The sequence below is a fragment of the Thamnophis sirtalis genome, unplaced genomic scaffold, assembly GCF_051295495.1.
Source record: "Thamnophis sirtalis isolate CommonGarterSnake01/CBP01778 unplaced genomic scaffold, rThaSir2_p1.2 scaffold_12, whole genome shotgun sequence".
NCBI classification, from domain to species: domain Eukaryota; kingdom Metazoa; phylum Chordata; class Lepidosauria; order Squamata; family Natricidae; genus Thamnophis; species Thamnophis sirtalis.
The window spans coordinates 1,458,358-1,472,976 of NW_028261392.1; the positions used below are offsets into that span (position 1 = coordinate 1,458,358).

General features: G+C 44.7%; 1 protein-coding gene across 1 annotated transcript in view; it reads right to left on the reverse strand.

Annotated features, from left to right (window-relative positions):
* The window catches only part of FGFRL1 (fibroblast growth factor receptor like 1), an 86,740-nt gene that overhangs the window by 23,942 nt on the left and 48,179 nt on the right, over positions 1-14,619 (reverse strand). Inside the window, exon 2 of the mRNA XM_087726559.1 lies at positions 3,801-3,881. Within this exon, the coding sequence (XP_087582685.1) occupies positions 3,801-3,881 (81 nt within the window). The remainder of the gene's footprint in view (positions 1-3,800; positions 3,882-14,619) is intronic.

Here is a 14,619-nt window from a genome sequence, read left to right on the forward strand (position 1 = left end):
ATATAAGGTAATGAGAGGAACCAAAAACTGTCTATGCCAGATGGCCAACAATTGCTATTCTTACAATATACATAGTCAGCACCCTATAGATCATGAGTGGGTGACATAAGCGACATAAACAGGACACATCTTGCAAGATGGCAGGAAACTCCCTGTCTGGGTCGACTTGTTCCCAGAAGTGTAAAAATACATCTTGCTTTCTTCAGCAACTGTCAGCAATTGTTTTCTGCTTAATGGTGCAAAACCTCAGCTTTGATCAGAGCATTTGATATTAAACATTGCCTATAGAACTATGGTTCGCAATTGGGCCTTTTAGCCCACCTTACTATTGCTATTAACCTTCTTCTGCTACTTTCAACTGCTCAGCATCTTTCGGAGCGGCTGTTTCAGTTCACGTAACGGCACGCCCAGCTCCCGAGTCTTCCAGCAAACGCTCTGATCTCTGATCCTGTTCAGGTTCCTTGTCTGGTTGTTACAGGGTGAAGATGGCTTAGATTCCCTTGAAGGAAACAAAGGGACTCCATTTGCGTTGGGCTTGATTAAACCTATCGTCATCTTTCAGCGCGGCAGGCTAGCGTTATCTGACTGTGGCACTTGTAGAATCTATTTTCCCCCAAGTGGCACCAGGGATCGTGATGATGGAGGATTATTTTAGATTGTGAGGTTGGGACGGGTGCCCCGAGGAAAGACGGTTTGATAGGCTGGAGTTTCAGGTGTCAACTACAGGCCGATGATGCTTTTCAACAGGCTGGAGAGACACAGCTTCATCTCAGCACCATCGGCTGACAGCTGGGATGGCCCAGATAAGAGAAATTCAGAAGAGACAGGACAGCCACTTGTCTCAAATTAGATGGGGGTCTCCTGCCTGAGCAGGGGGGGGTGGACTAGAAGACCTCCAAGGTCCCTTCCAACTCTGCTATTCTGTTATAAATGAAACTTGTAACTTATTTGAGGGACTTATAGCTTGAGGGGGGTCAAGCTAAAGTTAAAAGGCGAAAGTTAAATTCAATGTTCAGTTTATAACACATTAAACATTCAGCCTTTTTAAAAATGTAGCAGGCATTAACTGCAGTTGGTATTTAATCTTTTCAATGGAAATTTGTTAAAAAATTTAAACAATGAATATTATTTAAGCTGATAATATTTATATGATGATGTACAGTATATTATAGATGAAAAAGAGAGCCGAGGTGGCGCAGTGGTTAAATGCAGCACTGCAGGCTACTTCAGCTGACTGTTATCTGCAGTTCAGCGGTTCAAATCTCACCGGCTCAGGGTTGACTCAGCCTTCCATCCTTCCGAGGTGGGTAAAATGAGGACCCGGATTGTTGGGGGCGATATGCTGACTCTGTAAACCGCTTAGAGAGGGCTGAAAGCCCTATGAAGCGGTATATAAGTCTAACTGCTATAAGCTATTCTCCAAAGGACCTGAAGATGAGACAAGGAGCAATGGATGGAAACTAATTAAGGAGAGAAGCAACCTATTAGGAGAAACTTCCTTCACAGTGAGGACAATGAACCAGAGGAACAGCTTGCCACCTGAAGTTGTAGGTGCTTCACCACTGGAGGCTTTTAAAGGAAGAATGGAGAGCCATCTGTCTGGAATGGTATAAAATGTCCTGCTTGAGCAGGGGGTTGGACTAGAAGACCTCCAAGGTCCCTTCCAACTCTGTTATTCTGTTATAAATGAAACTTATTTGAGGGACCTATAGCTTCTTTGCCACAAAGAAGAGGGGGGTCAACTTATTCTCCAAAGCCCCTGAAGGCAGGACAAGAAACAACAGATGGAAACTGATCAAGGAGAGAAGCAACTAAACATCCTGACAGGGAGGACAATTAACCAGTGGAACCGCTTGCCACCAGAAGTTGCGAGTAATCCAATCCCTGGCGGTTTTTAAGAAGAGATTGGAGAACCATTTGTCTGAAATTATATCGAGTTTCCTATTTGAGCAGGGGTTCGGACTAAAAGAGCCGAGGTGGCGCAGTGGTTAGGGTGCAGCACTGCAGGCCACTTCAGCTGACTGTTATCTGCAGTTCGGCGGTTCAAATCTCACCGGCTCAAGGTTGACTCAGCCTTCCATCCTTCCGAGGTGGGTGAAATGAGGACCCAGATTGTTGTTGGGGGCAATATGCTGACTCTGAAAGCCCTATGAAGCGGTATATAAGTCTAACTGCTATTGCTATTGCTTCCTAAGAATAAAAGACCAGCTTTTTTTCCTGCTCCTGGGAGAACAATCAGACTTCCAACAGCCCCTTCTCTGAACTCCCTCTCTCTTCATTCCGGTCTCAAGCCTTTAAAGCCTTTAGTTTAGTCATTGTCTCTTTCTGACACAGAAAGAGACTTTTAAAAACCTGGAGGTAAGACTATCTCTCTGTAGCTGCCTCCTTTCCTTTCTTTCCCCTTTTGAAATGGGTTAAGTGATTACCTTTCCCCTGAAAGCTCCTCTCCATTCTTTGGTGTGAGACCCTGAAACCAGATCTCCAGTTAAACAGTTGTGAAATGTCTCTCTTTCAAAAGAAGAAAAAAAGGAAGGTAAGAAAGGAGGAGAGGGACACTTACGGGGGAGGAGGGAGGCAGGGAGTGGGAGGCAGGGAGGGAGAGTGATACGGAGGGAGAGAAAGAAGGAGAAAGAGAGGAAAGAGAAAAGAAAGAAAAAGAAAGAAAGAAAGAAAGAAAGAAAGAGGGAGGAACAATGGAAGGAAGGAACAATAGGAAAGAAAAAAGAAAGATAGAAAGAGGGAGGGAGGGAGGAGAGGGAGGGAGGAAGAATGGAAGGAAGAAACAATGGAAGGAAGGAACAATAGGAAAGAAAAAAAGAAAGACAGAAAGAGGGAGAAGAGGGAGGGAGGGAGGAAGAATGGAAGGAAGAAACAATGGAAGGAAGGAACAACAGAAAGAAGGAAAGAAAGAAAGAGAGAGGAAGGAAGGGGGAAGAAGAATGGAAGAAACAATGGAAGAAAGAAACAACAGGAAAGAAAGAAAGAAAGAAAGAGGGAGGGAGGGAGGATGGAAGGAATGGAGGAAGAAACAATGGAAGAAAGGAACAACAAGAAAGGAAGGAAGGAAGGAAAGAAGGAAGGAAGGGAAGGAGGGAATTGATTTTTGTTTTAAAAAAAACCTTCCATGGTAGATTACTTCTCAATCAAAAATCCTGCTTTAGTTCCATTCTTCATTCTATTCTATTCTTCATTATTCTATTCTATTCCATGTCAATATCTTACTCTATCATTATTCTATTCTATTGTATCCTATCCTATTCTTCATTCCTCTATTCTATTCTATTCCATTCCATTCCAGTCTAATGGCCCTGATTTCTTTCCAGGTTTCTGCTTAGGGTCAGGTGTTCGTTCAGTTGAAGTTTCTTGAGCTGGCATTCCCACCCACCCAGAGAGAGAGAGAGGCAAAGGGGTGTTACAATGCCATAAAGAGACAGTCACTCTGACATACAGAAAGACGAAGCGATCTTAAGAATGCTGGTCTTCTCCACCGAGAATGTGGAATACGTCACTACCAATGTGGCAGAAACTGTACGTGGCATTCTTAGCCTGCGGTCTCGCTGTCACACGAATGGAAGAGCAACCAGCCAAGGATGCAGGACATTCTTTCTCCTCCTTTAGGAGCTCCCCACAGGTGGAAGGACTTCAGGCACCGTCCCTCCAAGGAGGGGATAGGCAAGCTGAGCTGAACCCCAGGGCCGGTGGGCCCTCCTCCCTTTGGCACAACTGAAGTCCCCATGGAGGGTGGTCTTTTGTGTCTGAACGTTGGCAGAGGGGATAGAAGGGGGTAGATCCGGGCTTACCCCATAGCTTCCCTGAAGGGTCTTCTGATTCACTGTTAGGATTTTCAGGTCCCAATCGCTCCCTTCCTGAGCTGGCATCATCTGGGGAGGAAAAGGAAGGAAGGAAGGAAGGAAGGAAGGAAGGAAGGAAGGAAGGAAGGAAGGAAGATGGCAAGGAGATAGATGGATGGATGGATGGATGATGAAGGAAGGAAGGAGGGAGGGAGGGAGGGAGGGGGAGGGAAGATAGCATGGAGATGGATGGATGAATAAGGGAGGGAGGGAGGAAGAAAGATGGCAGGGGATGGATGGATGATGAAGGAAGGAAGGAGGGAGGGAGGAAAGATGGCAGGGAGATGATTGGATGAATAAGGAAGGGAGGGAGGAAGAAAGATGGCAGGGGATGGATGGATGATGAAGGAATGAAGGAGGGAGGGAAGAAAGGAAGATGGCAGGGGGATGGATGGATGGATGGGGAAAGAAGAAAGGAAGAGAGGGTGGGGGAAAGATGGTGGAAGGGAGGGAGGAAGGGAGGGAAGGTAGATCCAAGGAAAAAGGGAAGAAAGGAAAGAAGAAAAAATACATTAATTTTTAAAACATAGTAGTGTTTGAGTCAGTAGCAAGAACATATTTTATTCCATTCCAACTGAGTTAATGTGTTCCTGGCCTGTGCCTTTTTTTCCCCCCTGGTGTTTTTTTTTTAAATTTATTTTTCCACTGGCTTCTGCCATGATGGCAGAGTAATTAATGCTACCATTAATAGTCAACAGAAGACCTTTTGTTTATGTTTATGGCTCATGTTCCCCGGGAGAAGATGGAACTGTTTTTACCTTCCTTGCAAATGATGCCATAACTCAAAATCACAGCAGAAAAGGTAATAGAAACTTCTGGGAAATCAGTCATAGTCATAGACGCTTAGAAAGAAATCAAGATGTGGAAAAGTCGTTTAAATATTTACCACTTGTGATAAATACGTTGTGCTTATTTAGGTCAGGCATGGGGTCAAAATGGAACCCTGTAAGTAACCGTTAAAACATTGATAATGTTATCTAGTTTGGTAATGAAACGGCTAGAAGAAAAACCACCAAACTCACAGAGCACCAAGGACCCTACAGTTCTCCACAAACCCCTACTCCCTTCTAGCACTGATGATGTTACCTAGTTGGGTAATGAAATGTCTGCTAGCAAACACCCAAGCTCAGAGAACATCAAGGATCCAACAGTCGTTCTCCTCCTCCTCCTCTTCCTCTCCTCAAACCCCTACTCCCTTCTAGCACTGATGATGTTACCTAGTTGGGTAATGAAATGTCTGCAAGCAAACACCCAAGCTCAGAGAATATCAAGGATCCAACAGTTGTCCTTCTCCTCCTCCTCCTCTTCCTCTCCACAAACCCCTACTCTCTTCTAGCACGGATGATGCTACCTAGTTGGGTCTTGAAACATCTGCAAGCAACAGAGAGCATCAAAAACTCCACAGTTCAGTCCTGAGCTAAATAGATTTTCTTCCTTCACCAATTCTACCATTTTGAGCTCCCTGCAAGGAAGCAGCCAGAGGCCCATAATATCCTCAGCTTTCCTACTGCCTTCCTCTTTCTTCTCCTGCTTCCAAATCACACCCACCCCACCTACCCATTGCTAGACTTCCAGGTTCTCAAATGGACAGCTGAAAGGTTTAGTCCCAAAAGAGATCACTGTACTCTTTGCCTTGGATATTAGATGAAAAGGAGTTTCCATCCAACTTGGCACAGGCCTGAATCTTCTTCCTACGGGGGAACTCCAGAAATGTGGGTTTCTGTTTTGTACTGAAGTTCTCTGTTAAAACGCCAAACCAAGATTTTTGGATGGATGCAAGAGACCACATTGTAGAAAAAGCCCAAAGAGATCGGGATTCAAAATCTGACTTCCAATCTCACAACTCACAATCTGAAAACAATATTTGATTTGATTTGATTATATTTATATGCTGCCCTTTTCCCCCGAAGGGGACTCAGGGCGGCTCACAATTCAAATCAGGGAAGGGGGATACAGACAAAAAATTTAAAAAATAACAAGCATAACAATATATAATTTAAAACTCACAACAGTCATACCATTCGAGACGGGGGCAACAGCTCTTTAGCCCCAGGCCTGTCGGAACAGCCAGGTTTTAAGGGCTTTGCGGAAGGCCTGGAGGGTGGTGAGGGTGCGAATCTCCACGGGGAGTTCGTTCCAGAGGGTCGGAGCAGCCACAGAGAAGGCTCTCCTCCGGGTAGTCGCCAGTCGACACTGGCCGGCGGATGGAATTCGGAGGAGGCCTAGTCTGTGGGATCTAATCGGTCTAGTGGAGGTAATTGGCAGCAGGTGGTCTCTCAAGTACCCAGGTCCAATACCAATACAATACTGCACCCAGCTTCGGTCACCTCATTACAAAAAAGATGAGACTTTAGAAAAACAGCAGAGAAAAGCAACAAAGATGATTGAAGGCCTGGAGACCAAAACTTATGAAGAATAATTCCAAGGTTTAAGGACTATGGATGACATGATGGCAGTCTTCCGATATCTCAGGGGGCTGCCACAAAGAAGAGGGGGGTCAACTTATTCTCCAAAGCACCAGAGGGCAGAACAAGAAACAATGGACAGAAGTCAACAAGGAGAGAATCAACCCAGAACTAAGGAGAAACTTCCTAACAGTGAGGACAATTCATCAGTGGAACAGAAGTTGCCTTCAGAGGTTTTGAGTGCCTCATCACTGGAGGTTTTTAAGAAGTTGTCTGAAATTGTATAGGGTTGCCTGCTTGAGCAGGGGTTTGGATTAGAAGACCTCCAAGGTCCCTCCCAGCTCTATTCTGATTGATTGATTGATTGATTGATTGATTGATTGATTGATACATTCACAAAGCCCTCTAGATGACGTTCGGCCTGTCCTGGCTCTTGACTTACTTGTAAGGCTGAAAGAAGTTGTGTTTTTCTGAAATCCACCTGGAGACGATGCTTTCAAGAGCCGCAATTACTATTAATGTGGGTCTTAGAATGAACATAGAAGGACATGTGCTTCTTAGGAAGTAACTGCCGAAAAGATGCTTCAAGCATCACATTTCAGCTTCCCACGCAGGACATATTGGGATGCCTTCAACGCGGAGAGTTTGAAGCACAAGGTGAAAAACACGGAGAACGATGCTCACGAATTTGAAGAGCCCTACACAGTCCTACATTTTCTTTGCTGATGAACCAACGCTAAATGCTCTTAGGCATCCCTGCAGATTTTAAGCAGGGGGCTTTGTCAATCAGGGCTTAATCTTCTTCTTCTAAGACCGCCCTCCCTTCCTTTGTCTGGAGTCTCAGGTTACCAAGGGTCCACCAATGCTCAGCCCACCCACCCACCCACTCCCGTCCTCCGCGCTCTCTCCCCCTCCCCCTTCCGTGCCTGAAACGCCTCTCATGCGCGCCACCTAATTGGCATGTTCAGCCACACTTGAGACGTTGCCAAGGCTTTCGTGTGTAGCTAAGTGGGGCAAATGCACCGGAGCCTTTGAAGATACGTCTCTACTCGTTAGCCGGCCTGAATCTTCCGACTGCACTGGCAAAAATTCCACTCCTTCCCTTCCCTCCCTGAAGAACAGTGACGTGCGGTGAAGACGAGGAGGAGTGAGGCAATAATAGCAATAACAGTAGACTTATATACCGCTTCATAGGCCTTTCAGGCCTCTCTAAGCGGTTTACAGAGAGTCAGCATATCGCCCCCAACAACAATCCGGTTCCTCATTTCACCCACCTCGGAAGGATGGAAGGCTGAGTCAACCCTGAGCCGGTGAGATTTGAACCACTGAACTGCTGATCTAGCAGTCAGCCTGCAGTGCTGCATTTAACCACTGCGCCACCTTGGCAGCGGCGGTGGCTCCTCAGGGACGGTGACAGAAGGGGCTCCGGATGCCTGCGCCATCTCCCGCTTGTCTTCCGGGACTCACCCAGCCCGGCACTTTAAAGTCGCCGCCCCGCCCATGCAGCAGGTCCCGCTGAATGGCTGGAAGGCACGCCGGCACTTTAAAGTGCATGCCGCCTCACCCCGCCATAGAGCGAAACATGTCCTGCTTTATGGCCGGGAGGTGTGCTGGCACTTTAAAGTGCATGCAGCCGCCCCGGCCATACAACAGGACCCACTGTATGGCTGGAAGCCGGCGTGTCCCGCTGAGCCGGCGTGTCCCGCTCTATGGCGAGGCGCGGCGGCATGGCTTTAAAAAATAAAACATAAAAAATAAAAAAGTGCCAGCTTGCGCGCCAGCAGAAGCGGGTAAAACACACACACAAATTACTTATAATAAAACAAATTACAATTACTGCCCCCTGCCCCCTCCCTCGGACCCACATATCTTTTCCAGCTGTGTCAGAGGATTTCAACTCTCCTCTTGTCCACCATGATGAAAAAGCAGAGCTGGCTGGAGAATTCTGGGAGTTGAAGTCCACAAGTCTTAAAGTTGCCAAGTTTGGGAACCACTGTTCTATTCCAAAGAAATTCCATGTTGGCGTAAAATGTCTGGTTTTAAGTGAATCTAAAGGAACATATTCACTAGGTAATTTTGAGTCTCCCTCAGAAAGAATTTGTATTTGATGTTCTGAGCGTGTCGCACTTTCAGCAAGGAGTGATTTAAGCCCGTGGCAGATTCCGATCCGGGCTCAAAACAATGGTCCTGTTTCTTTAGCTAAAAATATAACCACAGTGTTTTTCCTGCGGTCCACTTTATCATTTACCTTTTCTGGAGCATTGAGGCCTATCGTGGCCCTAAGTCATTATGGCTGGTCTGGAGGCATTTGATGTCGGGGTCTTGAAAGTTCCATTCCACAGATGGACCAATTTTGTATCAATAAACCAAGAGACCTTTGAACAGAAGTCCAAGAGTTGAGCACACTTCAAAGCTCATGGAGGAGGCTGAATGGAGAATGAAGCAATCATCAACCCAGTGCATACATCCCGATTGCACTTCAAAGCAGTTCTCTTTGGAACAACAAGGGAGGGGAATGAATGAATGAACAGTATAGTATTCTTCGGAGTATAAGACGCACCCTTCCCCCCCCAAAAGAGGGTGAAAATCTGGGTGTGTCTTATACACTGAATACAGCATTTTTGGCCTCCCAAAACCCGCCCCCTTCACAAAAATGGACGTGCAGAGGGTTTGGGAGGCCTGCAGAGTGCAAAAACTTTTTAAAAATTTTCCTCTTCAAAATCTTGGTGCGTCTTATACTCCGATGTGTCTTATACTCTGAAAAATATGGTAAATCAGAATGGAAGGCTGGGCAGGACATGAGATAGGAGAGAAAGGGATGTATCTGTTCGGGCTTGAAAAATTATAAAGGAGAATTTCATGGAGAGGCAAAAGATAGAGGCAACTCCACTATCAGATAGTGGAAAATCACTAAATGCGAGCCAGCCGTGTGCTGCAGCTGCCAAAAAAGCCAACACAGTTGGCTAGATTAACAGAGGGACAGAATCAAGATCACAGGAAGTGTTAGGACTGGTTTATAATGCCTTGGTAAGGCCACACTTGGAATATTGCATCTGGTTTTGGTCACCACAATATAAAAAAATATGTTGAGACTCTAGAAAGAGTGCAGAGAAGAGCAACAAAGATGATTAGGGGACTGGAGGCTAAAACATAGGAAGAACGGTTGCAGGAACTGGGTAGGTCTGGACTAATGAAAAGAAGGACTAGGGGGGAAATGATAGCAATCTTCCAATATCTCAGAGGCTGCCACAAAGAAGAGGGAGTCAACCTCTTCCACAAAACATTTGATAGCAGGAGAATCAACTTAGAAATAAGGAGGAACTTCCTGAGAGTGAGAACAGTTAATCCGTGGAAGGACTTGCCTCCAGAAGTTGTGGGTGCCCCATCACTGGATGTTTTAAGGAAGAGCTATTTGTCTGCTTTGGTATAAGACAGTGTTTCTCAACCTTGGCAACTTGAAGATGTCCGGACTTCAACTCCCAGAGTTCCCCAGCCAGCATTCGCTGGCTGGGGAACTCTGGGAGTTGAAGTCCGGACATCTTCAAGTTGCCAAGGTTGAGAAACACCGGTATAAGATCTCCTGCTTCAGGAGTCGGACTAGAAGACCTCTGAAGTATCTCCCAACTCCGTTATTCCGTTCCGTTTTGCTCTGGATCTGTGATCAGACTCCAAGCCAAAGTGAAACTGTTCACCATTAGACATACATTAAGCCACGATTTCAAAAATCCTTGGGAGACAAAGCAAGTCAGAGAATTGACATCTTCTTCCAAAGCTTCATGGAGAACTTTTGAGCTCTAATAATGTTCATGCTTTGGAAATCCTGAACTTGTTTTAAGTTTGCCCACCCAAAGAAAAACATGCACCTCTGTTTATACAGCTGTTATTTTGGGAAAACCTCTGGATTAATAGCTTATTTCAGAATATTCATGGACACAAAAACCCCTCTGTATTGGAAGGAAGGTAACTGACCTACTGTATATATCCAAGAGAATATAGAGGGGAAAAAACACAGATAAAATGAAGCATTCAGCTAAGAAAGTTACCCAGGCTCATTGACTTCTCATTCTGTTTTGTTTTTTAAGCTACTAACCAGTTTTTGGCACAAATTGGATCAGCTTCTTTCTACAGATTGAACAAAGCAAATCTTTGCCTGTGAAAACTCCAGGCAGATAGAGATTGATCGCGATTCCACAGGATTTCAGAAAGGGATATTTGGGGGAACCGAAATGTAGCGTGCTTGGAAGTGCATTGGAAGTGCAAAGGAGATACTGTATAGTGCTTTGAAATATGACCCGCTTATACAAGAAAGAGAAAGAAAGAAAGAAAGAAAGGAAGGAAGAAGAAAGAAAGAAAGAAAGAAAGAAGAAAGAAAGAAAGAAAGAAAGAAAGAAAGAAAGAAAGAAAGAAGGAAGAAGGAAGAGGGAGGGAGAGAAGGAAGGATGAAGGAGGGAGGGAGGAAAGAAGGGAGGGAGAAAGGACGAGGGAAGAAAGGAAGGAAGGCTGAAGGAGGGGGAGGGAAGGAGAGAAAGAGAAGAGTTTGTGTTGGCAATATGGCATCTAAACTTAATATAAGATTCATTATCCCAAGGTGAATAGATTTCATACAGAAAGTACATTCTCAGTCTGTGATTTAGAACATAGAATTATAGGGCTGGAAGGAATCCTCAGAGGTCTTCTAGTCCAGCCTCCTGCTCAAAGCCTTATACAATCTCAGTCAGATTTTAATTTTTTAAAACTTTTTCTCCAGAGAGACAGTGATGACCGCAGCCCATTATTATATTTTAACTGCTGGACTTGATTAAAACGGATACCACAAAGACAGCAATTTGCAAAGCATAATCTCACACCACTCTTGTCTAACAATGATATTTGAGACGTATCTGCTAGCAAGGCATAGAGGGGGAAAAAAACGGGGCTAAAACTGCCAAAAATTCTCAGAGGTGAAACTGGGGGTGAAGGATTGTTAACATCATGTTGAAAAAAAGACAAAACAATATCGGCGCAGATATAATTTCACTGGCAACCAGTATGAGAAAAATTCTTAGCAAAATCTCTCTGCTACAAATGCTCAAGACCAATTCAGTAGAACTTTGATTTGGACAAAAACGATTTTTAAAAATATATATTTTACATTCGTTTTATAATTCCTGCAGCTTATTCTTTTGACTGGTAAGATTGTTGGTTCTCTGTAAGGATTTTTTTTGCATTCTAATTATCCTTTTATCCCATCCATTTAATAGCAAAGGACATTGTCTCCACAGAAAAACCGCACCATGTTTGCATGAGAGAAAATGGATTCTTTTTCTTTTTTAAAGGTTGGTGGCAAAGTTTTCTCCTCCTCCGAAATTCCAAATCAGGACTGATAGAAACAGCACAAAGAATAGCTTAAAGAAAAGACTCGGGGACCAGTTTGTCCTCAGAGGCTGTTGTGCTTTTTTAAAATTTTCAATTATGAAGCCTTATTTGTAAAAACTGGAGCTTCACTTATCTATTGTCTGCTTGGGTTCACACGAATCAGGCAACATCTAATTGAAACCGTCAATCAGTTTGCAACGTGAGACGGATTCTGACAGCTAGGAAAGTCCTAGTTAACGTGGACACTCAAACTGAATTTGGCTGCTTTGAATCAGAACTGATCTGGGAAAAGCCCCATCAATGCAAAGACATCTGATTCGATGATCTGAACTGGCATTTCAATTCAGCTTGGGAAGAAAAACAGGAGTTTTAGAGGTTGGGTTCGATCAGTGGAATGTACACACCAGTCCATTATATCCACCACGAGAAATACAAGCCTAAAACTTTTGTTTTTTTTAATCAGACCAGTACAAAATTCGCCAGGGAAGTGAGATTCTTACGAATGGCTGACTGTGAATTGCACCAAAAGCTACACTTGTTTACAATCCCAAGTTTTTCAAGTGCCTGTAACTTATTTTTTTTTGCATTTCGTCAAAACCGAATGGGGTTTCAGGCACTTTAAACCACAGTGCGTGACATGCGCTAGGTTTCAGAGGCTCCAGCATAGAAGTTAAACAAACTCTGGACCACAATCTCTGCTTCTTCCCATCACTTCTGCAGCACATCCGGTAATACCATTTCTGGCGACGCTGCCAAAGATACACAAATGCTATCTATGCGAAGTGTTCCTCATAGCTAGAGACTCAAAGGTTCCTGCCTTTGCCACCTCCAAAATAATCTTCTAGAACAGTGTTTCTCAACCTTGGCGACTTTAAGTCCTGTGGACTTCAACTCCCAGAATTCCCCAGCCAGCGAATGCTGGGAGTTGAAGTCCACAGGACTTAAAGTCGCCAAGGTTGAGAAACACTGTTCTAGATCCATGATGGTGAACCTGTGGCACACTTGTCCGAAGTGGCACATGGAGCCATATCAACTGGCACGCGTGGCGTTGCCCGTTCCTCTTCTGGGTTTCTGGTGCACATGCATGTGTGATGATTACCTGGCCTTCGTGCGTGCGGCAGTGCCAGAAACTGGACGAAACTGGTCTTCTCTTTTCCAGCTTAAGCATGTGCACAAGCCATCTGATCATTGTGGGTGTATGCGTGTTGTCACATAACTCCTTGTGCAGGTGTGGCGGTCACCCATGGCCCAGTACATAACAGGGCATGCGCAGCCACGCTGAATCACACAGGAAAAAACAAACTCCTAAAAGAACATAACATCCTGATAGTTCGCTCTAGATGTGCCTTACCCAATGACACCCAGGATTTGACCATATATAGACAGAACTTCCCTGAGCAGTAGATTAGCAATTGTACTTTGACAGGCTGTCTTAAATCACATGCTGATTGCTCCTCCTGCCTTTGTCCTATCTCCCAGACCCCAATCTGGGTCGCCTCATCCCGAGAAAGCTCATGTCCGTGTCTTTTCTCAACATTGGCCTCATGGGCGAACCACGGGTACATCACACATGCACGCCAGGAGCAAAAGCTCATTTTTCAGCATTTGCATGGTCCTTGGGCTGCTCCTCTTCCTGGTTGGGGCCCCAACGCATGTGTGCGTGCAAGCTCCCTTTTCAGCACTCGGTGCCATGGCTGTTCTAGATAATCTCCTAGAAGAGACAAGGAGGGACTTTGGAGATCTTGTGATCCAACTGTCTCCCCATTGCAGGAATCCACTGCTAGATGATTCTTGACGCTTGTTTCAGCTTCTCCGCTGTGTGAATTTCCAACATCTCATTTGCTTTCCACTGTAAACAACTTTTCCTGTTCCAAGAGCTGAAGAAGCTTCTTCAGCAAAAGGTCTTCAAAGAAAAACCAGGAAGTCCAGCTGCCTCTTGAAAAAGCACCTTTGGGACAACCATGACCTGGAGGACTGGAGAATCTCCATACACACCTTTTGCTGTTAAGAAGGTCTTCCTTACGCTCAATTTTAATCTGGTCTGTTGCAATTGAAACTCAACTGTTCTGCTCTTGTTTTGGGGAAGAATTCAGAACAATTCACCTTTGTCATGTCAGCCTTTCAGGTAACAGAATAACAGGGTTGGAAGGACCTTGGAAGTCTTCTAGACCAACTCCATTCTCAAGGAGGAGAACCTGTAGCCATCCAGAAGAATGGTTCTCCAAGCTCTTGTTCAAAACCTCCAACGATGGAGCACCCACAACTTCTGGAGGGAAGCCTTTCCACTGGTTGATTGTCCTCACTCCTCCTTAGTTCTAGGTTGTTTCTCTCCTTGGTTAGTTTCCATCCATGGCTTCTTGCCCCACTCTCAGGTGCTCTGGAGAATAAGTTGACCTCCCCACTTCTTCCTGGCATCAAATCCATGGTTTGCTTCAGCTCCACGAAGACAATTATCATGCCTTCCCACTGACTTCTAAACATACTTCTGGAACTTATTTTTCACAAGTTAATCCTTCCAGTCTTCTTATCTTGGCTGCTGGTTCTACATAAACTAACATTCACGAATAGTCATGGAAAAATATCTCTTCTTTGCTTCGGTATAGAAAGGTCATAAAAATATACAGTGAAATCCTAGATCTCTAAACCACGCATACAGATCCTTTGAACTAAAAGTTCAAAGCAGCATCCATTAATTGTTGGCACTGCCTGGAAATACATCTAAATAAAATATTTCTCAGTGTAACAGACACATACGTAATTACTTTCAACGAAGCTCTAAAGCAGTGTTTCTCAACCTTGGCAACTTGAAGATGTCCGGACTTCAAGTCCCAGAATTCCCCAGCCAGCGAATGCTGGCTGGGGAATTCTGGGACTTGAAGTCCGGACATCTTCAAGTTGCCAAGGTTGAGAAACACTGCTCTAAAGGATTCTGGCTTAAATAAATAACACGTATTTAAAGCATGAAAATGTAGAAATGTGTTTGTTTCTATTTACCTTCTTGAATCAAT